Genomic DNA, 27359 nt, shown 5'->3' with positions numbered 1-27359 from the left:
GGACACTCATAGTGGGGGGCCGACGGTGCGTGTCTACCTACCGGCGTCGCGCGGCCGCTCTTTTTGTTGACCGTCCCCGAGAATGCGGATGCCGACTATCCGCGACCTAGGGGGAAAAGAAAAATATAATAAACGCGCACTCACGTACGCGCGCAAGAACAGCGGCCGCTTCTTTTCGCATCGGATATGCACTGTGCCACTGACACCCGTACTACGTACGGCCACGCTTTGGTGCTCCGCGCCTGCACTACGCGACGTCCGTGCATGCACGTAAGCCTTGGGCGTTGTAGGCCTACAGTGCGCGTGATGGGAGACTCGGAAATCGAACCCGATCTGGAAACAGCCGGCATAGTGGGCGGTGTAGCAACGCGAATATAGTCATAGTCAGGTGCGCAAAGGCTTCCGCCGCTGCGTACCACGACTGCAAGCATTCCGGCAAACAAGCGTTTGGCGCACGTGCTCATTACGCGTTGCCTGTCGCTGCTCGATGATGCGAACTATTACCCCGGTCGTAGTACACGCGTCCTGCTTGCAACGTGTTAGCTTAATTCAGCCTCCTGTGTAGCGTCCCTCGGTGCCCGTATCGCCCCGCACGTGGCGCATGCAGTGGACTGTGCGATGCCACCAGTGCTGTGAACACTGAGGACAACGCCTTCCAACTTTTGTTCTTGGTAAAAAAAAAAAATCGATTCTGAGGAAAAACGCTAAGGCGCCCGTGTGCTGTGCGATTTCAGTACACGTTGAAGATCCCCGGGTGGTCGAAATTATTCCGGAGCCCTCCACTACGGCACCTCTTCCTTTCTTCTTTCACTCCCTCCTTTATCCCCTCCCTTTAATAATAATTGGTTTTTTGGGGAAAGGAAATGGCGCAGTATCTGCCTCATATATCGTTGGACACCTTAAGGAAAGGGGTAAAGGAGGGAGTGAAGGAAGAAAGGAAGAGAGAGGCGCCGTAGTGGAGGGCTCCGGAATAATTTCGACCAACTGGGGATCTTTAACGTGCGCTGACATCGCACAGCAATGTCAGTGCACGTTAAAGATCCCCAGGTGGTCGAAATTATTCCGGAGCCCTCGCGGTTCAGGTGTCCAACGATATACGACACAGGTACTGCGCCATTTCCTTCCCCCTCCCCCCCCCCCAAAAAAAAATTCTTTCCGGCGAAATTTATGTTTGTACGGCAGAAAAGGGTGCCTCATGTTACCGAGGAAATCGTATTTAGAAATTTTCCCGCTATACTCGTGGCGTCATGACCGAGGAAGGACTCCGTGATCGCCGACGAGATGTGGATGGCGGTTGTGTCTGTGGCCTCAGTGATCCTCACGGAAAAAAACTGTCTTGACGCACCGCATTTTGCTCGCGAATCCGACCGGCGATGGCGGAACCTCCGCTCCGTTATTTGATATTTTCTAGCCTAAAAACGTTCTGTTTCGAGTGCGGGTAGCGATTTCGTTGTTAGAACGTGGTAATCTATATATAGTGATACATGCCAAATTCAATTTGTCATGATGGTCCCGTTAATTATCGATCGAGATACGAGCGTTCGGCGCGCTGTCGTTACCGAACACGTATGGTTCCCTCGTAGTGATTAGATTACAGTAGGAGAACCGAGATTCAAAATGCTCTAATCCGCACTAAGGTGTATTCACCTACGTCAGAACACCGCGATATTGTGGTACGCTACAGGTGCATATCAGGCCCACGGCTCTGGGCCTAGTTGAGCGCCATGGCTGGTCGTCCGGATTCCCCAAATTTCGAGTAATGCGTAATCGTTCCGAACACTTGCCACCTTCAAACAAAGAAGCCCAAGATCTTCAAGCGACGAACTTCTTGAAGATTTCCCAAGGTGCACTTGAATGAGCCCGCGCGTGACCAGAGAAATCCGGCTTTTTTTTTTTCACAAAACGTGGTGCCCTCTGGTGAGTGGCGAAAATTCGTCAGCTACTGGTTGAAAACTAACGTTCGTGCGAGACGCAGGCGCGATCGGGTTCCACGAGGACCCTGCTGCGCCTGCGAAGCGGCGTGTGCTTGACAGCTGCCGCCATCTGTCGCTTGCGCCTGTCATAACATGGACTGCGCATGCGCAGAGCGGTCTTTTGAAAAAAAAAGCGGATTCTCGAGTAGTAGTGGAGATGACACCAACCACGCGACTCTCTGCCGCAGGGTGGTGCTCATATGCGAGGTCGGTGACGTCACGTGAATATGCCCGGTGACGCAGCGGCCACGTTTCGATGGATATTGTACGCTCGTGTGCAATAATAATAATTGGTTTTGGGGGAAAGTAAATGGCGCAGTATCTGTCATATATCAGCGGACACCTGAACCGCGCCGTAAGGGAAGGGATAAAGGAGGGAGTGAAAGAAGAAAGGAAGAGAGAGGCGCCGTAGTGGAGGGCGCAATGCAATGGCGAAGATTTTGATGCGCGCAGAAAAATCCCAAGCAATCGCGCGATTAAACCGGAACCTTCCATCGCGGCTGTGGCCACTCTATGTATATATCGGCCTTGGCACGTGCGAGACGTTCGCTCTTATGATTCAGGCATATGCTCTCGCATTCGTCGCGACTCGGAACGATTGTCGCCGCGACTGACGAGGCGTATATATATATAGCTGGAGGGAATTGCGCGAGGAAAAATTCGCACCACGCACGAATTTGCTCATTCCTGCGTGCCGAGAGAAAAAAAAGAAGAAAACGGCCGTGGCTTAGCTTGGTTAAGCCTGGTGATTGCGAAGCTGTTTTCTTCGCTTTTCGTTTTCCTTCTCTCGAAACGCACGTTTCTTCTCGAGCCGCTGCTGCCGCTGTTCCAGGGTTTCTTGGACACGCCTCTAGCGTTTAGTCGCGTTCTGAACTAGTAGAAGGAGACTCACTGTCGGGCATAATTTCTTCCTTTGCTTCTGCTGTTTCCACAGAGGAGGTTGTCGCCGAGCTGCATACTGGGCACGCCGCTTAGAAAGTCGTTCTTCTTCCGTCTCCGTAGCTCGCTGATGCTTCCTCTTTGCATTCTGCCGAGCTGCCTTGTTCGTAGGCACCATCGTAACATCTGGCTGTATGACTGCCTTGGCGAGAGGAGCGGAGCTGTTTTATACAGCTGGTGTGGCGTCACTCTGACCGTAGCGCCCCTGGTGAGAGCAGCGGGAGTTAGGCCGCCGTTGGTGGCTACCGCCTCGCCTCGCGACGGCGTGAGATGGGGCCCCGTTTTTACACAGCTGGTGTGACGTCACACCGACCGTAGCGCCCCTGGTGAGAGGAGCGGGAGTTAGGCCGCCGTTGGTGGCTACCGCCTCGCCTCGCGACGGCGTGAGATGGGGCCCCGTTTTTACACAGCTGGTGTGACGTCACTCTAGGTCACGTGGTGTGACGTCACGCTAAAGGACAATGGTGCCTACCACCGCCTCGCCACGGAACGTGCTGAAGTGCGACCTAAAGTAGTATTGCTTCGCAATAAAAAAAACCTGCACGACGATTATTGCTGAAACAAACACCAAGCATGAGTTGCTTATCGGTCACTGAGGCGAGATTAATCTGCAATCGCAGCATTTTCAACGGCATCGTCGTAGATAGATCCGACTCGTAATCCTGCCGCGCTTGTCAACTGCAGCGACGAAAGTTTCGGACTCGCGCGCCGACTTGCGAACCGATTGTCTGGCTCCGTTGCTCGCCCGAATTGAGGCGCTACCAATCAGGAAAGCTCGCGTATATGGCATAACGGGAGCACTTCAAACTTGATATCTTGCATCCGATCTTCTCGAGTGACGGTTCGGCAACTCAGTGTCGAGAAAGCGCAACGAGCAGGTCGTCTTGGAGAAATGGGTAGAATTACTTGGAAAGAGCGCGATACTATAGGTACAAAAGTTCAGGTCGCACCGGAACAGCTGACCATCAACTGTCAGAGACGCAAAGGATGCGAGAAACTCACCTTATCCGCAGTTAGCCGGGCGGCATGCTGGTCAGGGTCGTAAAGATGGAAACTTCCGACACACGGCTGGCTATTCTCCGTCTTCCGCACATCTTTCTGCGCGGTATCTGCGCCGCCCAGCTAACTGCTCTCTAAACAAAATGAGTAAGAAGGGAGTAAAACTGTCCTCCATCGCACACCCTTTTATAAAAAGGTGTGCGCCAAAGGACAGTTTACTCCCCTATAGGTGTATTTTTGTTTAGAGTGTGCGGACAACGTGAATTCTCGTATTCTTTCCGTCGTTGACACTTGGTGGTCACCTGTATCGGTGCGACCTGAACTGCTGTACCTTTCGCGCACTTTTACAAGTTATTCTACCTGTCACCAAGACGACCTTTGTCCCGCAGATTTTTTATTTTTTTAATTTGTTTCCAGCGCCTTTTTTTTGTTCATCTAAATACTCGGCGCTTCTGTCCTGATTCCTTCTTTTTTCGCGCGTTTTGCGCCGTTGCTGTTTTGCGATGGACGACCAAGCGTAGCCCGCTCTTCGCATAGCACTGGCGGCTGATCGATCCACTATATACTGCCCCGCGTTATTTTGCTCGTGACGCCTAGGAGGTATACGTTCGCGGACGAGGAATGCGATAAGAGGGCTCCAAAGACACAAACACGGCGGCGGCCGTGTTGCTGGACTCTCGGTCGGGTGTTTTTTTTTTTCGTCCGTCTCGGAGCGGTTGCTCGCTTTGCGGCAGGCAGTTCGTTGACTCGCGTCCGACGGTGTATAGCATGGTTACGTTACGTTTCTGTGCTCACCTTTTCACCGTTAAATACAGCTGAACCTCGTTATGCCGAAGTTGAAGGGGCCCAGCGATTTTGTTCGTTATAGCCGTAACTTTGTTTTAAGTTCGTGCTGACCGAGTTTCCGAGGGGAACCGTCATTCCTTCGTTACATCAAATATTTCGTTATAACGAAGTTCGACCTTCCCCATATTTTGCCATGCGTTCACCGCACCCTTTCCCGAGGGGGGCCCTCATGCACTAGCCCGGTGGTATAAACCTCGAGCTGCCTCGTTGCCGGGGGTGGCGGCACGCGCCGCGGTGTCCAGATATGCTCATTACACGTCATCGCGCTGTGCTGCGTCGATAGGCGTTCAGTGGGCTTACCTTTCAGTACAGCAGGATCTTGGCGTTTTTCACCTCGCCGCTAAGCGGTAAATGGTTTTCGGGTCGCAGCGCTAATCGCCGCTTCCGCCCGGTACCAGACAGCCGGGGCCTTTACGGTCTTACCGGTATACGCAGGTTTTCCCCTCTCACACCTTTTTCGCCCACTGAAGTTGGTTTCATTTCCTTTATCCTTAAATTCTCTTCTGTGGCTGTCTTCCGCAAGACCTCTAAAGTACACCATTCTCTGCTTTCCGCGAATTTACTTTATTTTTTTGCCTGCGGCGTTAAAAACCACCGTGACGAAGTACGGAATTGTGGACCGGGTCGTGGGGCCTAAGAAGACTCCATGATTAAATTAGCGATTTCAACAGTTATTCCTTTTAAGAAACTACGCGTTATAAATAAATTGGCATGAATGTGTTTATTAGGCGAATATATTTTAGGGGAACCGCCCAGAGCGGAGTCGATTCCCTGTAAAGGGCGTGGTTAATGTATACATCCATCCGAGCGCTGTCGCCTTGCGTATTGCATATAGTAAGGCCATGCAGCTGTGGCGAAAAATCCGTCGTGGCTCGAACCATGCAGGAAGGATCGTTTAGTGCGGAGATGTGCTGCAATGATAGCTTTTCTGTGGCTACGCACGGGCAGATGTTGATGATACACTAGCCTTATTTATTCATTCATTTTTCAAGCACTCCTATCAGTTTATTTCTCTCGCACAGGAACGAATCGACAAATGTCCCTCGGTGTATAGCCATCCATCACGCAGCTGGTTGCATCGACCTATTTTGATGACGTCATCATGACGGCCATTCGTTTTGCAGCTGGTAGCGGCCGTGGCAGGTTGGAGGGCCGTTGGTTGGAGTGCCTTATTGAGGGGCATTTTCAGATTCGTTCGTAGCTAGGATTGTGGTTGATCCGGATCGCGTATAGAACTCTGATAGCGGTTTGGAAGCAGATGTGGCATGTTTCTTCCCGTGCGGTTGACGTCATTTGACATCGCAAGGTACCGTACGGCTCAGTACGGACGCTTGTTATTAGAGAGTCATAGCATAGCGCGAAGCGGTTCCCCGAGGCGCTACTGCGCGTGCGCAGAGCGCCCTGAGGGCGCCACGTGCCCGTCATCTTCGCGCGCGCCTGCCGCGTCGAGACCAATCAACGCGTACTCAGTGGTCACGTGTCACTGGTGCTCGGGAAAGCGGATCACGGTTGCGGATCGCGATATGCTAAACTGTCTATTGGTGACTTCCAATCGCAGAGTTGGAGCACTTCTGGAGCAACGTTTCCTGCTCTTTTCGGAGCAACTGTATTCCAAACGCAGATCTGAGGCACGGATCGCGTCTTCCATTCGCAGACAGGGAGCGGTTGCCGAGCCGAGATTGCTCCGTGGAGCAGTCGGGACTGCTCCGCCGAAATCGGCGGATCCGACCGGAAGTTTGCGTGACGTTCTATTTCAGCGGCGCCCTACATGCTCTGGCCTGCATGCTCTGGCCAGAGCAAGTGTACTCCAATCGCAATTTCAGGCCGCGCGCTCTGCGCTGGATTCATGCGCTGTCGCAGAGCGTGCAGACCGCTCCGGGCCTGCGATTGGAATTCACCATATTAGTAGAGAGTTATAGCATGGCGTGATCGGCTTCCGCGGGGAACTACTGGTGCGCGCTGATTGGCCCCGACGCGGCAAGTGCGCACGCAGATGGCAGGCACGCGCCGCCATCTGGCGCCCGCGGGGCTTTCTGCGCACGCGCAGTAGTGCCCCGCGGAAGCGGATCGCAATATGCTATAACGCGCTATGATATAGAGAGTAGCAGCCGCCGCGGTGGCTGGGTGGTTAAGGCGCTGGGCTGCTCACCCCGAAAGACGCGGGCTCGATCCCGCCCGCGGCGGTTGAATTTCGATGGAGGCGAAATTCTAGAGGCGCGTGTACTGTGCGATGTCAGTGCACGTTAAAGAACCCCAGGTAGTCGAAATTTCCGGAGCCCTTCACTACGGCGTCTCTCATAGCCCGAGTAGCTTTGGGACGTTAAACCCCCATAAACTGATATAGAGAGTAGCGCTGATAGGTCCCGACGCGGCAAGCGCGCACGCAGATGACAGGCACGTGGTGCCATCTGGCGCCCTCAAGACATTCTGCGCACGCGCAGTGGCGCCTCGCGGAAGCGGATCACGGTAGTGGATCGCGATTAGAGAGTAGCGCGGATTCCTCCCGACGCGGCAAGCGCGCACGCAGATGACAGGCACGTGCCGCCATCTGGCGCCCTCAAGACGTTCTGCGCTCGCGCAGTGGCGCCCCGCGGAAGCGGATCACGGTAGCTGATCGCGATATGATAGAGATTAGCGCTGATTCGACCCGATGCGGCAAGCGCGCACGCAGATGACTGGCACGTGCCGCCATCTGGCGCCCTCAAGACGTTCTGCGCACGCGCAGTGGCGCCTCGCGGAAGTGGATCACGGTAGCGGATCGCGATAATAGAGAGTAGCGCGGATTCCTCCCGACGCGGCAAGCGCGCACGCAGATGACAGGCACGTGCCGCCATCTGGCGCCCTGAAGACGTTCTGCGCACGCGCAGTGGCGCCTCGCGGAAGCGGATCACGGTAGCGGATCGCGATATGATAGAGATTAGCGCTGATTCGACCCGATGCGGCAAGCGCGCACGCAGATGACTGGCACGTGCCGCCATCTAGCGCCCTCAAGACGTTCTGCGCACGCGCAGTGGCGCCTCGCGGAAGTGGATCACGGTAGCTGATCGCGATATGATAGAGATTAGCGCTGATTTGACCCGATGCGGCAAGCGCGCACGCAGATGACTGGCACGTGCCGCCATCTAGCGCACTGAAGACGTTCTGCGCACGCGCAGTGGCGCCTCGCGGAAGTGGATCACGGTAGCGGATCGCGATATTAGAGAGTAGCGCGGATTCCTCCCGACGCGGCAAGCGCGCACGCAGATGACAGGCACGTGCCGCCATCTGGCGCCCTGAAGACGTTCTGCGCACGCGCAGTGGCGCCTCACGGAAGCGGATCACGGTAGCTGATCGCGATATGATAGAGATTAGCGCTGATTCGACCCGATGCGGCAAGCGCGCACGCAGATGACTGGCACGTGCCGCCATCTGGCGCCCTGAAGACGTTCTGCGCACGCGCAGTGGCGCCTCGCGGAAGTGGATCACGGTAGCTGATCGCGATATGATAGAGAGTAGCGCTGATTCGACCCGATGCGGCAAGCGCGCACGCAGGTGACTGGCACGTGCCGCCATCTAGCGCCCTGAAGACGTTCTGCGCACGCGCAGTGGCGCCTCGCGGAAGTGGATCACGGTAGCTGATCGCGATATGATAGAGAGTAGCGCTGATTCGTCCCGATGCGGCAAGCGCGCACGCACATGACTGGCACGTGCCGCCATCTGGCGCCCTCAAGACGTTCTGCGCACGCGCAGTGGCGCCCCGCGGAAGCGGATCGCGATATGATAGAGATTAGCGCTGATTCGACCCGACGCGGCAAGCGCGCACGCAGATGACAGGCACGTGCCGCCATCTGGCGCCCTCAAGACGTTCTGCGCTCGCGCAGTGGCGCCCCGCGGAAGCGGATCACGGTAGCTGATCGCGATATGATAGAGAGTAGCGCTGATTCGTCCCGATGCGGCAAGCGCGCACGCACATGACTGGCACGTGCCGCCATCTGGCGCCCTCAAGACGTTCTGCGCACGCGCAGTGGCGCCCCGCGGAAGCGGATCGCGATATGATAGAGATTAGCGCTGATTCGACCCGACGCGGCAAGCGCGCACGCAGATGACAGGCACGTGCCGCCATCTGGCGCCCTCAAGACGTTCTGCGCTCGCGCAGTGGCGCCCCGCGGAAGCGGATCACGGTAGCTGATCGCGATATGATAGAGATTAGCGCTGATTCGACCCGATGCGGCAAGCGCGCACGCAGATGACTGGCACGTGCCGCCATCTGGCGCCCTCAAGACGTTCTGCGCACGCGCAGTGGCGCCCCGCGGAAGCGGATCACGGTAGCTGATCGCGATATGATAGAGATTAGCGCTGATTCGACCCGATGCGGCAAGCGCGCACGCAGATGACTGGCACGTGCCGCCATCTAGCGCCCTCAAGACGTTCTGTGCACGCGCAGTGGCGCTCCGCGGAAGCGGATCACGGTAGCTGATCGCGATATGATAGAGAGTAGCGCTGATTCGTCCCGATGCGGCAAGCGCGCACGCACATGACTGGCACGTGCCGCCATCTGGCGCCTTCAAGACGTTCTGCGCACGCGCAGTGGCGCCCCGCGGAAGCGGATCACGGTAGCTGATCGCGATATGATAGAGATTAGCGCTGATTCGACCCAATGCGGCAAGCGCGCACGCAGATGACTGGCACGTGCCGCCATCTAGCGCCCTCAAGACGTTCTGCGCACGCGCAGTGGCGCCCCGCGGAAGCGGATCACGGTAGCTGATCGCGATATGATAGAGAGTAGCGCTGATTCGTCCCGATGCGGCAAGCGCGCACGCAGATGACTGGCACGTGCCGCCATCTGGCGCCCTCAAGACGTTCTGCGCACGCGCAGTGGCGCCCCGCGGAAGCGGATCACGGTAGCTGATCGCGATATGATAGAGATTAGCGCTGATTCGACCCGATGCGGCAAGCGCGCACGCAGATGACTGGCACGTGCCGCCATCTAGCGCCCTCAAGACGTTCTGCGCACGCGCAGTGGCGCCCCGCGGAAGCGGATCACGGTAGCTGATCGCGATATGATAGAGAGTAGCGCTGATTCGTCCCGATGCGGCAAGCGCGCACGCAGATAACTGGCACGTGCCGCCATCTGGCGCCCTCAAGACGTTCTGCGCACGCGCAGTGGCGCCCCGCGGAAGCGGATCACGGTAGCTGATCGCGATATGATAGAGATTAGCGCTGATTCGACCCGATGCGGCAAGCGCGCACGCAGATGACTGGCACGTGCCGCCATCTAGCGCCCTCAAGACGTTCTGCGCACGCGCAGTGGCGCCCCGCGGAAGCGGATCACGGTAGCTGATCGCGATATGATAGAGAGTAGCGCTGATTCGTCCCGACGCGACGCGGCAAGCGCGCACGCAGGATGGATGGATTAGGCTGAACCCTTTAGATCGGGCGTTGGTTCAAGCCACCTAGCCATGACTTGTCTCTTGTCTTGATTTTAGCCACCAATCAGACAACCTTCGCTTGGTTACTTGTACCCGCTTAAAATATACTTTTCCTTCACTGTCCTTAAACCCAAGATGACAGGAGGGCGCCACGTGCCCGTCAGCTGCGTGCGCGCCTGCCGCGACGGGACGAATCAGCGCGCACTCAGTAGACGTTTTTAGCATACCGGAGACGTATACCGGTTTACCGGCCCCCTCTTGCGCATGCGCAGTGGCTCCCCTCACCCCAACAATGCCCCTGCGCATGCGCAGGAGGGGTCCGGTAAACCGGTATACGTTTCCGGTAGTACGTCTCCGGTATGCTAAAAACGTCTAATGTCTAGTGGCGCCCCGCGGAACAGCAGAAAAAGTGTGGGTTGCCGGTGTATGGCAAAAAAAAAAAAACGCCGCTGTCACGCAAATCATTCATCAGAAATGCTTTCAAGTATGAAGGAACTTGCATGTTCCAGTCTGCTGGTGTCACTGCCATTCGGCTGGGTCTACAAGTAGCGTTGCAGTTGAATTTGTTCCCCGAGCAGACGCGTCCTGTGAACTTGTGCTGCCGACTGCGTGTCGAAGCATCCGCATACTTTTTGCAGGAGAGGGGGGCGTTTGGGTTCGCTTGTTCAAGGCGCTGCCTTCGATGGTCAGCTGTGAGCTGGTGACATCTGCACCATTTTGATGCACAGTCGCAAATTTAAATTCGCAGCGCCACAGTAATATTCCCAAAGGCCGTACTTTATGGCTCTATGGGCCATAGGATTGTCCAATGCAGCCCTCGAGACAAAGGAGTATTAGTTCAGGTAGAAATTTAGGCGCTTTGTATAGGTTATTTGAGTAATCCTTGAGAAACAAAATTACTCCTCCCGACCAACCAGAGGTTGTCACCCACCACCGTAATGGGGGGTTTGCATGAAGGCAACGCGTACTTGATGATGCTGTGACCGTATACCCTTCGCAGTGGGTGTGCATCTGGTACGACTGGTACTTAGTGGTAATGATGATGATCATGTGCTCAAAGTTTTCGTGACCTAGCTGACATATGAAAAACAAAACAAAAACTAGTAACTGAAGTCATATATAATGGCACAGCGCGACCAAGTTTGTGTTCAGGTAGACAAAGTCGCTCACGTCACCACTCTGGTTCACTGCCTCATCTGCTACCGTTGTTGCAGCCGGGGTTTTTTTTCGTTTACTTCGTCAGTAAAATGGTGCCATTTAGGGGCGGGTTTTAGTAATACACTTGGACACTGGAATGCTGAAATAGCCACTGTCACATTCCAGCAGTTTTGCATTGTCAAGGGCCTTGTCTCCTTTTTCACCCGGTCGCTCAAGCCCGCTCTGTCATTTTTTTTTAAGAGCATTAGCTCTTACTACTTACATTTGCTCGTTTCGTGTCCGCTCTCAGATTTCAAGATGGGGGCTAAATCACATGATCATAGCTATAACAACAAATGTCAGTTAAATGTGGCACCCCACTACGTGACCGAGAGCGCGCGCTCCGCTCTATGGGACACGCCACTGACGATATTGGCTTATAGGTGCGATGTGCGCTCTTGTTCAGCTGATTTCGCTAGCACACATTATAGAGTCCAAGGCCTAGTTTCATCTCCACGAGTGTGATCTTAACTACCGGCTGATAGCAAAGCTGTTGATGTTTTTTCATTAAAGTTGTTTGATGTTGATCCCGTGTCCTGGGCACTTTTGTCCCCGATAGGCTCGCCATTGGTTGCAAAATTGTGGCCCACCCGCTTGGCACAGAGGGTTCGGAGTGTGGCAAGCAAACGAATTGACACAATTCAACACACAAAGCTGTTGGGTTGAAATCTGGTTTGTGCGAGGGATTCTTACCGACGACCTTTAGTCCTCGAAACCGTAATGGAGGGCGACCTTCGGACGGCCGCGGCGGGCAAACCAGTGGCCACAGAGGGATGTGGGTGGTACCAAACGAATCGTCGTTTCGTGATGTACACGTTGGCATCCGAGTTTGTTGAATCATTCGCTTAATTTTTTTTCCTTTCCCGCATTTGCAGCGCTGCTGATCCCCTGTTCCTGGTGCGGGAGGACGAGGCATCTCCACGTCCCTGGTCATCGCTCTTCTGGGGCCGCGTAGCGCGCACCGCCCTTCCCATCCAACTGCTGCTACTCGTGTTGCTTGGCGCGGCCAGCCTGCTGCCCATGTCCGAGCAGGACTTCAGCTGCGTGCTCACCAACAACTTCGCCCGCTCGCTGGACCCCATGCTGCGGTACCCGCAGGGACCGCCGCCCGTCTAAGGGGACCTTACCGCAGACTCACCTCCAGGAAGGGCAACTAAATCGTTGCGCAACATAGGACCAAGAAGAAAGGGACTGACAGGACATGGCGACTTGTCTGTTCTTTCTCCTCTTTGTGCCGTGTTGTGATGTTGTGACACGTTTCAAAGTGCCCGGTGAAATTCCAACTGACTTTATAGACCCTACTCAAAGATGCATCTGTGTTCGCCATGATCCGCCCACGTACTATCTCACGACACATCTTCCAAGAAGACTTCGCGCCTTCATGTGTCGCTTGATGGGCATCCATCCAGAGTCTCTGCAGTGTTCGCAGCGTGCACTAGATGAAGGGATGGAAATTGCTGGCCCATCGAAAGTTTTATACGTTACAGCAAGACCTTGTTGGACTAGTTGGTGCACGTACAGCCATACGTGAGCGCGATGGTGTGTTTCAAAGTTTTTTACAGAAAATTTGGTGAGGCAACAAACAAGCCGCGAGTGCTTGGCTCGTAGCCCTTTTTCCTAAGCGTTTGTCTTGCATCTTATTACTTGATCGTGCGTGCAACTGCATCTATGAATATTGCATTCACTCTTAAGGCCCAACTGCCCCAACGAGCAAGTAGGGAGTGTTTTTCTTCGACATGGAAAAAAATAGTTGTGTTCCAAGACCGGACCTTGGCTGCTATATTTCACAGGACGTCCGTAATGTACAATTGACGTTTTGGTGGAGCGAACTGCATTCGGCAATTTTTTTGAGGCCGGAAAAAAGAAATTGCTGCTTGTAGTCCGCTTAACTGAAATGAAACTGGTATTTTCTTTAAACACTAAAATAAACATCTGACGATGTTAGCGCCACCAACTTCTGAACATTGCGCGCCAGTAGGTCTCCCGTGAGTGCTTCTTATTACTCGACTGTGCGGTGCATTATCGGTGGCCGAGATGTTAGCACTGGCCGCCCGTTGCATGCGCCTTCTGATACGCTGTGATACAAGAGCAAGGAAAAAAAATATAACACTTTTAGCGCCCTTGTGTGATAGCGCTGCGGTAGCTGGTGCCTTTTGACATAGCTTTATATGTGTGGTAGATCGTTTTTTAGACTGCGTTTTGGGTGCTCGCTTCCTTACTCTCTAATCTTAGTCAAAGTGCAAGTGCTGTGCGCATCATTTCGTGTGCATTACGTTAGTGACTTTTACAATGTATCTTATAGCAGTTACCGCCGTTTTTTTTTTAATCTTACAAAACGATTTGGCGCTTAAAAGAATCGACTGCAGCTATGAATGGTGTTCCATGACTTGTCTGTTTGCTCTAACAACTTGCTTTTTATCTCGTTGGTTATACTTGTGTTCACTTTTATTTCTGGTGCGAACCCATTTGTGTCCCAGGGTAACTATAGTTTATTTTCATTTGTTAAAGTTTTTTTATGAGAGCTCTTTGTATAATACGGCTTCCGCTCACAAAATCCAGGAGTGGACATGGTCAGTAGTGCATTTTATTGCGCTAGCGGTAAGAAATTGAGTGCCACGCGGTATGCAACCGATAGGATGTTATGTACTTATATACCCAAGCGTGTGTATAGCCTTCGATAAAAAGTGTAAACTTGTCCTCGAGAAATAGTTTGCTGTGTATGTGTATGTAAGTCACCTCTTGTTTGACAATCGTCGCATTAAGGGCAGAGCCCATACATGCGGCATAGCAGATCCGAATAAAAGGATTTTTTTTTTCTACGTGTTTGCAACATCCTAGTTGGCTTGTTTCGTAACCTGTGACAAAGAATTTTAGGATAAAATGTTTAGTTTTATTTCCATTGTTGTGCATGCCACGAGTAGTTTTCTTGTTTCCGTTATTGTGGAAGAGTTACACGCAGGTTGCAGGTGAAGCAAAAGTGTTGTTTTTTCCTCCCCCTGGTGCTTGCTGAGCATTGTTGAAAGTGTCTACAGAGAGCATAATAAAAAAATGTTTGTGCCTTTAATATCGTGTTCTTTGGCATCATTGAAATCTGGATACGCCTCCCTGGCTTTGTGCATGGCTGGGCGCTGCAAGACCAGAGTAAAACTGCATTATTTTACGACACTTAAGGCTTAGGTAGAACAATGCAAGTACACAAAACTCGGGCGGCCAGGAGATTGACCGCGGCGCCAACTCTGACAATTGGCTATCTGATTAGCTCAACTTACAACTGGCGTGAAACGCCGCCCTTACCATCTTAAAATTTTTAAGACAAACTGGCAGTTAAAAAAACGGCTTTGTAAACGGAGCGCGAAGTCTAGTTTCGAACAAAAGTCCGAATCCTTGCTGCTCGCTTTGAAGGCGCGATCAAGATATGCTATAAAGGCGGCGCAGTGAACGTTTAGGGCCAGGGATCGTCAATCCATTGCCTCCGCGGTCGAACTTGCGCGCTATCCGCCGCCTCGAGGCGGCGCGCGCGCCTCGCGCATGCGCAGTGGTCCCAGGGGGGGCGCGGCAGCGCCGGCGTCGGCTAGCGGTCGCCAAGGGAAGAGAAGAGAGCCCCACTAGGCCTAACACGCGGGCGATGCTGCTCGGCGCGGCGGCGTCGCCCCGTCCAGGCCCGCCGGCGTTCTCCTAGCAGCGCGCAACCATGGTGGACCTCGGTGGATACGTCATAGTGCTCGTGGAGACCACCGACCACCGCATACGGCTCTACGGTACGTCAGGGGTGTCCGCTCGACACGCGCGCCACTTTTTGTCTTTGTTTTGTCTGCACACACCGACGGGAACGGCGACGGCCGCCGTCAATACACGGGTTTCCCGGGACTCGCGCGCGCGCGAGCGCGTTCGACCATGACTCGACGCAACAGCGCGCATTCGCTGCAAAGGCCGCCCACAATTCCGGCCTCCGCACGAAAAAAGAAAGGCTTTCATTCGATTTTTTATGGCGAGCATTCCAGGGGAGCTAGGACCGTACACCTTAGGGAAGCGCGGTCTCGGGGCCCGCGTCTCCTTGCGCGGCGGTTTCCTTCTCCCGGTCTCGGCTTCCCGCGCCACACAACGCACGCGCGCCAAAAGCCCCGTGTGTGTGCGCGCGCGCACTATGGATTCTTGAGCAGCGGCGGCCGAGGGGGTCACGTGGCGGTCGGGATCGATGGGCTGGCTCCGACAACACGTGCTGGCGTGGCGTGCACTCGCCTGCGGGAGTCCCGGGGAAAAAGAGGACGCATTCCCCTTTTCTTTTTCTTGGCATCGCGAAGATGCAGTTCTTCGCCCTGTGTTGCGCGCCGTCGATGCCAGTGGTGGTGTTGTGTTGTGGCAGGATCGCCGGCGGACCGTGCCGACCTGGAAGTGGGCGACGAGATCCTCGAAGTCAACGGCCGCTCCCTGGACAACTGCACCCACAACGAGGTGATCTCGCACATCCACCAATGCATCCGCTCCCGGACCGTGTGCCTTCGGGTGCGCAGGAGACCACGACTAGGTAGGTGCTCTCTCTCATCCTCTTTTGCAAGAACAGCGTCTGCACGAGAGCGTTGGGCGGCTTTTGGCTATCACGCACGTACTACCCCGCCAGCGCTCCACAGGTCGCAGTGTGGCAGCGGGTTCATCGGGCTCTGGGGCGTGCAGAGGAACGCTTCGTGAAACGCGGGTTCGTTGGCGACGGCCGCGTTGATCACGGTATTGCGGTTGCTGCGTCCCGACACGGCGCTGCACTGGTCCAGCGCCCAGTACACGAAGAACAGCTGCACGCCGTTCAGTTGCGGAAGGCCCTCAAGGGAGAGCCCGTTGCCTTCGCGTTGCTTGAATATCTGCAGAGCGGGACGCAGACCAGCCCACGCGGACAGAACTTCGCGGGCGTTGTTGTTGCCGAGCTTCTGGGCGTCCAGGCAGGATCGGGCTCGTCGGACGTGGGCGGAGGCGGTAGGCGGAAGCGACGGCAGCGCCGTGGGTTCGAGTGCCAGCAGCGACTGGAGCAGGCAGGTGGCGAGCCGGGCTCCGGCACGAGAGAACTGCAGTGCCCCAACGATCCCGCCCGGAGTGGACTCGTTGAGCAGCAGCGGTGGCAGGGCGAGTCTTCCGGACGCGACGTCCAGCACGCACGTGCGCTTCAGGGCCCAGGGCGCCGGCCACGACTCCCGCGTTAGCCGCGACTCGAGTTCGTGCGTGGCAATCGCGGCCCAAGAGCGCAAAGCGGCCTGTCCTGCCCTGAGTCGGGGAAGCGACTCTTCGAAGCTGCGCACAGCCCTGGGGTTCTGCGACCACGGCGGGCCGAACACCTGCAGCCGGGCCTTGCGCAGAGCTTCCTGGTGGGCCGTGGCTTCGCTCAGCAATGGAGTTTCGCTCATGAGTTCCAGGACTTCCTGGCGCACGGCGTTCGCTAGTTCTGCCGCCTGCTCAGTGACGAACGAGGCGCCGGTGACGCTTCTAGCGGCCTCGAGTGCCAGGGTCGGCGCGAAGTCGAGGATGACGCCGAAGCACTGCCGCCAGCGCTCGTGGCGTCCCGTGTGACGGCTGTAGGCCTCTAGCAGGGGACCCGGCGGAGTGAGCGGGGCCGCCCGGAAGTGCAGCCTCAGCGCGAGGTAGTTGAGGACGGCGTCCGGAGGCGACCGGTTCACGATGTCGCGCAGACGTCGCATGTAGCTCGGCGATAGGATGGTCACTGTCGCGCCACTGGGCAGCCCTCTGCGCACTTGGCTTACGAAAGCCCACAGCTCGCCCAGTTGGGAAGCGACAATCTTGGCGGAAGTGCTGCTGGCCCCGTAGTACGCGGCGCGCTCCACCCGCAGGGCGAATCGCACGGCGCCTTCGACTTTCGCGCCGCTCAGTCCCTTGACCGAATTGGCGAGCGCGCGGTAGGCCGTCTCGGCGGCGTCCATGCTGCCGTCGCTCAGCGTGTCCGGCAGTGCCAGGGCGACCGACCCGTCCGCCTTCACGAGCACGGAGAGGAGCGCCGCGCACCCGGAGTGCATCAGCACTCGGCCAGCGGCGCGCCATATGGCCACGGAGCCCGCGCGAGAACCCGAGTACGGGAAGCCGTCCAGAGAGGCCGACGGCAAGAGGAAGCTGCCGAGCTGCTCGTCTCCGTCCTGCCGGTCGCGCATGCACTTGTCCAGAAGCGGGCCCAAGGGCTTCCGGCTGCGGAGCCAGAGGAACGCCTGCTGCTCGAGCTGCAGCACTTCGTCCTGGTCGGCCGAGCGGGCGCCCGCGCTTCGGGGTCTCCAGCGGAGGCACGCGTAGCGCTCGAAGTCCCCGCAGGGCGAGGCTTCCCGGGTGGACAGCTGACGGTTTAGGTACGCCGCGTCGCGTCGACACGGCGCCGAAGAGCAGCGCTTGCTCGTGCCGATGGGACGCTGTTCGAAGAGCAGGCCTCCGAAGCGCGGCGGCCGGAGTACGCTGCCATCCTCCCGACCTGCCGCGGCGCGCTGAAGAGGCGCGACGGCTAGAATTGTCGCGAGTGCTCCGAGGGTGGCGGACACGGCCAGGGGATAGCAGAGCAGTTGCCGACGAGTGAGCAGCAGTGGACCACCGGTCGCCCACTGGTGTCTTCTGTCTCCGCTTCTGGATCTGTGGCGTGGCGACCGGTGGCGTCGTTCTGTCGGCTCCGGGTGTCTTCTGGGCGAGGACGTTACGGTGTACGTGTTGGTAGTTTCCGACGTGTACACGAACGTCGAGTCCTGCGTTCCCGACGAAGTTTCCCGGCTGGACGGAGCGGCCGGGGGCGCTTTGGCGAGGGTATACGTGGAGTCGCCGACATCGTGAGCCACGGTGTACGTCTTGTTGGCGATGTCGCTGCTGACGCCCACGCTGTACGTCTTGCCCATCGGCGGTTCGGTTCCTCCGGCGACGCTGTGCGTGAGGGTCCCGACTATCACGGTGTGGTGCCAGGGGCCCGAGTCGGGGCCACTGGAATCCAGGACGCTGCACGACGTCTGCTCCGTGAAATCTGGCAGGCCGCCTTCAGGGGCGACCTCTTCAGCGTCGGCCCGTCCGCTGCGCTTGCGACGCCCGCCCGAAGTCCGAAGACTCCCGGCGTAGCGGCCCGGCCCGGTGGCCATGGCCCTAGCGCCGTGGGCGGCTCCTCGTCATTATCTTATTCGAAGATGATGATGATTGTGATGATACCCTCAGGCTTAAAGGCAATCGGCGCGCATTCGCATGGGGGCTGCTCAGCATTCAGTGCTCACTCGTTAGGGACAACAAAAACAATCCGCAATGTACTGACCCATGAAAAAAAAGGGCGTTAGCAAGGCGGGGTCGTTGATTTTTAAATGTTGTTGCTGTCCTCTGTTGCAGTGGCACATACCCACAGTGTGGGGGATTGGCTAGGGTGCCTTGTACAGACAATTGTGAAACAATGATTTAAGGTAGTCGAGGTTGAATTTTGTGCTTGGAAAAAAATTGTGAAACCAAATTCACTGAGACACCACGATGGGTCCAGTACAGTGAGGGATTCGCTGAGAATTTGGCAGCAAATACAATATCGGTTGCAAGAACAGAAAAGTTGGAACAGAATGCATTAAAATAATAGTTTCCCTTTTCTCAGCCTATGCACACCAGAAAACTAACACCTGCGCTTTAAACCGTCGTCAGGGTCGTTTGCCTGCACAGCTCCCATTTTCCGCCATATATCATTTTCTTTTTTTTACACGGGTTGCATTCTGCTTTTCTAGTGCGCTAGAAAACGCTAGCGTGTTGCCTCGTTCCGCCGGATGTTGTTGCCGTCGTCCTGTATCCAGTAAGTAACCGCCTGTGTCTTGGCCACTCCCCCGTAGTGGGTATGTGCCAGCAACGTCTGAGGCCTTCCTTCCTTCCTTCCTAATTGCACGAACAGGCCGTGCATGGCGGACAATGCTTCGTGGTTAAGCAAGGTCATAGCGCCATTCAAGGAGTGAAAAGAAGTTAGAGGCCATATAAACTGATGTCAAAAAATAACAGGACAATTAAAGTCAGCAGATAGTCATCTAGAGTCGTAAAGCCATGAACAACGGAAGCAAGCTGCCTGGCTAAAGAATTGGCTGACCTGTTCGCTACGTCTTTTCCATTTTAATTTTTTTTTTAGATTTAGGAAAACTGCACGGCTTTGTAGCCGTATGCGCTGCGCTTACGCTGATACTGGGAAGGCTGTTCTCACTGCGCGCGCTTTGGACTTCCCGTTTAAGTACACCGATAAATAACGACGATGATGGCGCTTGAAGGCACACTAAGGGCAATTTGAAGTTGGTATGTGTCGATAGATAACCGAATTCTCACGACAAAGACCGCACTTTGTTGTTGCGACTGAATGAAGAATGAAAAGGGAAGTGCACGGGCCTGGCCTGCCCACTGGCTCAAGCCGAGCCACAATCGCTGCCACGTGCAGACAGTAGGAGAGCTAAAAGACACGTGAGAGGAAAGATTGAAAGACAAGACGCGCGTCACAACAACCGCGCCATTCAAAACGAAGACGACGGTTTAGCAACAGATGCACCCGGTGACAAGGAGCCCTCGCCACATTGGTGAGAGCTCCTAGATCCCAGCCCCGTAGGGTCAGGAAGCCACCCTGCACAAATGAGCTTGAGCAGAAGGAGCGGTTGGTCAGGAAGCCACCCTGCACGAAATAGCTTGAGCAGGAGGAGCGGTTGGTCAGGAAGCCACCTGCACAAATGAGCTTGAGCAGGAAGAGCGGTTGGTCAGGAGCCACCCTGCACAAATGAGCTTGAGCAGGAGGACCGGTTGGTTGGTTTTGGGGGGGGGGGGGGGGAAGGAAATGGCGCAGTATCTGGCGTTAGCACTTTCCTCATCACGTTTCGAGATTTCCTGGGGTCCGCTGTCACCCTGTGATCAGAGCGCCATCTGTGGCAGAAACTAGAAAACAGCACATCTTGCATTGAAACTTGTAGCGCCAACTATAATCCATTCATTCGTTCCGCTATATACACTCGATAAGGCGCACCCATCCTGGTACAGTTTCGTACCTAATTTGGTAGGCAAATAAAACCTTATGAGCGTTGGTATATAGAAATAAACCGCAATTAAATAATAGTTAAAACACTGTATACATGCAATTACGAATTGAAGCGTTACCATATCGCACCGCAAGCCGAATTTCAGGTCCACCTTGACCCCCCAAACGAAGAAAATTCGTTTGAGACGTATCCTGAGGGGGTGTAGCTCAACAATGGGCACACGTGCATCGTATTTTTTCAGATAGATGGCGCTAGGAGTCGATCGCTCCCGTTCGGAACTGCTGTTAAAAAACCTCCCTAAAACGTTCCCGAGTAAACTTCTCGTCAGAGAAATTTTTAAAACGTTGCGTGAATAATAATAATAATTGGTTTTGGGGGAAAGTAAATGGCGCAGTATCTGTCTCATATATCGTTGGACACCTGAACTGCGACGTAAGGGAAGGGATAAGGGAGGGAGTGAAAGAAGAAAGGAGGAAATATGTGCCGTAGTGGAGGGCTCCGGAATAATTTCGACCACCTGGGGATCTTTAACGTGCACTGACAGCACACGGGCACCTTAGCGTTTTTCCTCCATAAAAACGCAGCCGCCGCGGTCGGGTTCGAACTCGGGAACTCCAGATCAGTAGTCGAGCGCCCTAACCACTGAGCCACCGCGGAGGGGAAAACGTTGCGTGGAAAACATATATTTAGGGAAGTTTTTAAAACGTTTGTGAATAAACCTCTTTTGTCTGTGGGTATTTAAAACGTTTGTGGATAAACCTCCATAATAATAATTGGTTTGTCGGGAAAGGAAATGGCGCAGTATCTACCTCATACATCGTTGGACACCTGAACCGCGTCGTAAGGGAAGGGATAAAGGAGGGAGTGAAAGAAGGACGTGCCGTAGTGGAGGGCTGCGGAATAATTTCGACAACCTGGGGATCTTTAACGTGCACTGACATCGCACAGCACGCGGGCGCATTAGCGTTTTTCCTCCATAAAAACGCAGCCGCCGCGGTCGGGTTCGAGCCCGGGAACTCCGGATCAGTAGCCGAGCGCCCTAACCACTGAGCCACCGCGTTGGGCATAAACCTCCATTGCTGAGATGTTTTTTAAACGTTTCAGTCTAGAGTTAGACGTTGCTAGATGTTTGTAGTTGTTTGAAGACGTTTTATAGAAGCTAAGTGTTCCGTGGGTGGCGTTCCGTGCACTCCTTGGCAACGCTGCAACACGCTGTGGCGTCTCACTCTTAAAGACGAAGCTTAAGCGTCCTCCAAATTTTTTTCGACAACCCGGGAGTTAAACTTCTTGCCCTTCTACTGATGAGATGGCCGGATTGGGCTGGTCGGTTGCTCGTCGCGAGCGGTGAATGATGATGGCACGCTGGCCGGTGATCGAATATACGGCGGTTAGCGGTACCAAGAGCACTTCGGGTCTTCGAGCCCTCGTCCGGACACGTTGCCGGTTGGGCAGCAATTCCAATTCTCAAGGCAAAACTTATTTATTCAAGACGGGATTGATAAAAAAGGCATATGAGCAAAAGGAAGCTTAAAAAGGGCAGTTAAAAAAAGGCTGATAAAAAAGGCTGTAGCTTGTGACTCGGCGCGCTCGTCCTAAGTCATTCTTTACAGCGGGTTTTAACCCCTTCGATAATTGGGCGGAGATTTAGTAAACCAGCTCTCGCCCAATTTGAACCAATAGCAAAGCAATGGCATCGTATGTACAAGTGGGCGCAGCCCAGGGCTTACAGGTCCGATTCCAGTGGACCCCGCTCCTCCTGAAACGTGCAGGAAGCGTGACTCCGCGTACGCAGCTGGCTGCACGTGCATTCCATCGAATGCCACGCATTCAGATTTGCCGTCTCCGTTGACAGCCAAGGAATGTCTTCCGCGGGACATGGTTGACTCGGCGCCGGAACAGAAAAGGATTAGTTCCGTAGCTGGCAACGAGGCTCCCCAAGCGGGGGGCGTCACGCCTCGACGTACATTCCTCATTTCCCCCGGGCATGACCGCTCCTGGGAACAGGTGCGTGGGGGGGGGGGGGGGGGGGGGGGGGGGGGGGGGGGGTAGGTAACCCATCGGCGCCGTGGGTTTCCAACTTACCACTGGGGATCTTTAACGTGCACTGACATCGCTCAGCACACGGGCTGCCTTAGCGTTTCGCCCCTATTGAAACCGTCGTACTCCGGCTCACTAGCCGAGCGCTCTAACCACTGAGCCACTGCGGCGGGTTGCGACATTGTTCGACGCGTTCCGCTGCATATACATGCGCTCGCTCGGTTGACTGTCATCGCCGGTACTACCAGCATGGCATCCGAGACTGGAGGTGCGGGAGGAAGCGGCGCTGATGATACGTTTCGGGGATCATACGTCTTATATAGCAAAAGATCGTGCATCTCCTGAAGAAGGGCTTCACCGCCCTGAAAGCACTATATTTCATGCAGCAATTCTTTCAAGTAGAATTTTAGACGGCATTTGTTGCGTTTCTGCACCGAATCTTTGCGAACACCACAATAATAATAAAAATAATTGGCTTTTTGGGGAAAGGAAACAGCGCAGTATCTGTCTCATATATCGTTGGACACCTGAACCGCGCCGTAAGGGAAGGGATAAAGGAAGGAGTGAAAGAAGAAAGGAAGAAAGAGGTGCCGTAGTGGAGGGCTCCGGAATGATTTCGACCACCTGGGGATCTTTAACGTGCACTGAGATCGCACAGCACACGGGCGCCTTAGCGTTTTGCCTCCATAAAAACGCAGCCGCCGCGGTCGGGTTCGAGCCCGGGAACTCTGGATCAGTAGCCGAGCGCCCTCACCACTGAGCCACCGCGGCGGGTAACACCACAACCCCCAACAAATGTATGCAACATGTATGCAATTTGTGATAAGCACTCTAAAGCAACACCAAAAACGCGTCTTGGATCAGTTGAAGCGCGCGCCTTGCGTTGGCGCTTGTTACCAAATCACGCGTTCCTCTTCTTTCAGCTTATTGCTGGCGTCAGAATGAGCATTGATGAATAACTCTTGTTACTAAACAATGTTCGACGAAACAAATACGCGACTAAACAGTGTGCGCAGTCGTCTGCGATTTATTTTCGTAGCTCGTTTATAGCGTGCTATATATACCTGCCAGACGCGGGGAACTAAACTGTTTCGTTTTTTTTTTTTTAGTCTAAGGGCGGGCGGTTGCTATCTCCTCCTCCAAACCTTTCGATATCGTTCCACAGCGCTCGGTCGTAACGGTTGACCGGCCACGCGGCGGGGTTTACGGTCCCCTGAACGCTTGACTGAGGCGAAATTCAGGAATATCAGGCGAGTATATACCCGCCGCGGTGGCTCAGTGGTTAGGGCGCTCGACTACTGATCCGGAGTTCCCGGGTTCGAACCCGGCCGCGGCGGCTGCGTTTTTATGGAGGAAAAACGCTAAGGCGCCCGTGTGCTGTGCGATGTCAGTGCACGTTAAAGATCCCCAGGTGGTCGAAATTATTCCGGAGCCCTCCACTACGGCGCCTATTACTTCCTTTCTTCTTTCACTCCCTCCTTTATCCCTTTCCTTACTATATATATATATATATATATATATATATATATATATATATATATATATATTCATTATGCGTCCTAACACCGCCGATTCTTTCTATGGAGTACGCTTAGGCGAGGCAGTGAACCGTAACCTAAGAACTGCGGTATACGGCGTGCATGCAGTGCAAAGCCCGAAGGCGCTGCGCATGCGCAGAAGCATCGGTGGCGGATGTCTGAGCATGCGCACTGGCTCGATCCAAGCCCGTACCGAGCACAAAAGGCGCCGCCGTGGTGGCTCGGTGGTTATGGTGCTCGGCTGCTAACCCGAAAGATGCGGCTTCGATCCCGGCCGCGGTGGTCGCATTTCGGTGGAGGTGAAATGCTAGAGGCCCCGTGTGCTGTGCGATGTCAGCGCAGGTTAAAGAACCCCGGGTGGTCGAAATTGTCCGAGCCCTCCACTACGGCCGTCCCTCGTAGCCTGTCTCTTCGGGACGTTAAACCCCATAAAACCGAAGCAAACCAAATGAACAAAAGGCAAGTTTTTAGTGTTGCCTTTGTAACAGGCGCACAGTTGAGCAACGTTGCGATGCTGTCACTCTGCACACGGCACTCTTCTTTGCAGTGTTCAAGGTCATGCGGTGCGAACAAGCAAAAGACAGGTGCAATGCGAGGAGTGCAATGACTACTCTGAAGTACATAGGAAAATTAATGTCATCGTTAAAATGAAAACCCGCCACAGTGGCTTCGGGTTGCATGATTCCGAGGTCGCGGTTTTGATACGAGCTAGCACTGTCGTATTTCGGTGGAGTGGAAATGCAAAAATCCTGTGCGATGTCAGCGCGAACACCAGGCGGCCGAAATCAATTCGGATCCCTCCATTACGGCATCACTCACAGCGTATCGCTTCGACGAGTTAATCGCTCAGCCCGCCGGCCAGAAATGGCTGCTGGATCGGGCTTTATGTGAAGCACAAGCCCGTGGACTACTGGACCACCCTGGAAGATTTTTTTTCGTCTAATCAAATCAAATCAAATCAATTTATTCAAACATCCTGAGATGCTTAGGGGCACGGACAAAAAGCCAAAGATGGCTTGACGAGGTCCGTGCCCCTTACAAGGCGTGCATACAGTGGAATACGCGGAATGTTTAAAATACAGGCAGTGAAATCAGCAGAAAACGCAGAAAACGCAGCTGCCCACAAGGCAGAAAGGCGTACAAAATAAAAAAAAAACGAAAAATGCAGATAACGAAAGGCAAACAGAAACTTGAGGTGTACGGATCATGAAAAATGTAGTGCACAAAAGTGGCTAAGAATAAAAAAAATGCACGGCACGAAAGTGAAGTGAAGAAAAAAACGAGAACAAAATAACACACATCTCAGTAACTGGGCTTATTTCACAAACAAAACAAAGAAACTCATAATATTGCCATGTACATTTCTTTGGTTAGAGAAACATGCTGCGCAGATCCCTGAACGACTTGTTGAAGACATCTCGGTTATCTTCACCGGACAGTTCGTTCAGGATAGCTGGCAGACGATATTTCAACATTTGTTTCCCGTAATTTGTGCGGCATACGTAAACTTTCCATTTTTCCGGATTTCGTGTACAATACATAGGATAATTCGTAGCAAGTGCGGCTAGCACTGCTAAAGAATTGTCGTGTTTAATTATTTCTGACTTGTAGTGACGGATTAGTCTGTAGGAATATAAAGATTCTATACCGATTATGTTAAATTTCTTAAATAATTCGGCTGTGTGTGAATAACGAGGGACTTTTGCAATAATGCGGATAGCACGTTTCTGTAAACGCAGCAGTTTATTAGTATTATTTAGCGCTGCGGTTCCCCAGACAAGCGCGCCATAATTCATTACCGAGGAAAAAAGGGAATTGTATAATAATACGTTAACCGATATAGGAAAAGATGAACCGTAGAGACGCAAATAGCCAGTCGTACGCGAGAGCTTCCCGGAGAGGTAGGTAATGTGGTCGTCCCACGACATATTTTCAGAAAAAATGACCCCTAGTGTTTTAAAATGGCGAACCACTTCAATTGCAGTGTTGTTTATTGCAAGGGATGGAATACAAATATCTTTTTGACGGGGATGAAAGATCACTGTTTTTGTCTTTGCAACGTTGATCTTTAAGTCATTCTCCGTTTCCCAAGTATTTATATGTCCCAGTGTCCTGTTTGCTCGATCGGCTAAATTGATGCTCGATCGTCCAGAAAAAAACACACTTGTGTCATCGGCGTATATAATATAGTCAGCAGATTTGTCGATATTAACAATATCATTGACATAAATTAAAAACAGGAAGGGCCCTAAAATACTACCCTGGGGGACACCCGAAACTACTGGTTTAATAGCTGAGCGTTGTCTTTGAATATCGACAAATTGTGTGCGATGCTGTAAGTAAGAAGATATTAAAGGGAGAACTTTGCCGCGAAAACCGTAGTATTCCATCTTCTTAAGCAGGATGCGGTGATTGATGAGATCAAAGGCTTTCGTGAAATCTATAAAGAGGCCTAATACGATATTTTTATTTTCAAAATTCTGTAATATCAGCTCCTTTTGAGCAAGCAAAGCTAACTCGGTTGATTTATTTTTTCGGAAGCCGTACTGAGCCGGTGTTAAAATGTTATGTTTGTCAGAAAAAGCCATCAAGTGTTGTAGAATTAATTTTTCGAATCCTTTGGAAATGACAGGAAGAATAAAAATAGGACGATAATTTGATAATTCATCTCGGTTTCCTTTTTTATAAATCACGGTAACCCTTGCGGATTGCATGCCACGCGGGAACAGACCGAACGACAGGCAGGCGTTAAAAATGTGCATCAAATAGGGTGCTATTACATCAATAACATATTTAACTGGTGTGATTTGAAGACCAAGAGCATCTTCTGACTTACTATTCCCAAGCGATACAAACGCTGCAGTAACTTCACCAATAGTGACGGGCTTCAAAAACATACTGTGGCCGGTACTTTGTTCCATGTAGCTGTAATTAGCAGTGGTGTTTCGTGCCTGTGCAACAGAGAGGAAGTAATTGGCTAGGTCAACCCCGGTTAATTCTACATTATCTAACGTTACTTTCGAGACTGTTTCGGGTGACTCTCTGGTCAAAAGACTCAATATCCTCCATATGTCCTCTGATCGGCCAGTCGAGGAGTTGAAAAGATTTTCGTGATAATTCCTTTTAGCTGCACGTAGTTCTTTGTTGACAAAATATGTGTACTCTTTATAAAGTTTTAATGTGTCAAGGTTCCTGGCTTGCAGAAACTTAGCATACAGTCGATCTCGTTTTCTAATAAGCTTTAGCATGTCGGTGGTAACCCATGGCTTACGAGCCTTTTTAGGTCGTTTTAGCGTAACAAGTGGAAAGCAGTCGTAATAGGCATCAGTAATTTTTTCCATTAATTTATCGTAAGCTTCTTCAGGGTTTCTCAACTCAAGTACATCGGCCCAATTAAAGCCGGTTAAGCGGGTGCGAAAGGATGACAGCTTT

The 27359-nt window shown here is 53.4% G+C and overlaps 2 protein-coding genes and 1 non-coding gene across 7 annotated transcripts in view; all 3 read left to right on the top strand.

Moving 5' to 3' along the window:
* Window positions 1-14422, top strand: part of LOC144134475 (uncharacterized) — a 377143-nt gene extending 362721 nt beyond the window's left edge. The window contains exon 169 of the mRNA XM_077667385.1: window positions 12238-14422. Coding sequence (XP_077523511.1) covers window positions 12238-12478 — 241 coding nt within the window. The 3' untranslated portion in view covers window positions 12479-14422. The remainder of the gene's footprint in view (window positions 1-12237) is intronic.
* Window positions 14423-14950: 528 nt separating this feature from the next.
* sdt (MAGUK p55 family member stardust) overlaps window positions 14951-27359 on the top strand; it is a 48503-nt gene continuing 36094 nt past the window's right edge. Inside the window, exons 1-2 of one of the 5 annotated variants that reach the window (XM_077666116.1) lie at window positions 14951-15120; window positions 15726-15887. In XM_077666116.1, coding sequence (XP_077522242.1) covers window positions 15054-15120; window positions 15726-15887 — 229 coding nt within the window. In that variant the 5' untranslated portion in view covers window positions 14951-15053. Of the gene's footprint in view, window positions 15121-15200; window positions 15888-27359 lie in introns of those variants that run through there. The other 4 variants (XM_077666117.1, XM_077666119.1, XM_077666120.1 and 1 more) reach the window with 4 other exon arrangements.
* TRNAS-ACU (transfer RNA serine (anticodon ACU)) lies at window positions 23654-23725 on the top strand. The gene has a single exon. It is a non-coding gene; the product is annotated as a tRNA-Ser (tRNA).

The sequence above is a fragment of the Amblyomma americanum genome, chromosome 5, assembly GCF_052857255.1.
Source record: "Amblyomma americanum isolate KBUSLIRL-KWMA chromosome 5, ASM5285725v1, whole genome shotgun sequence".
NCBI lineage: Eukaryota > Metazoa > Arthropoda > Arachnida > Ixodida > Ixodidae > Amblyomma > Amblyomma americanum.
This window is presented reverse-complemented; position numbering and strand designations above follow the sequence as displayed.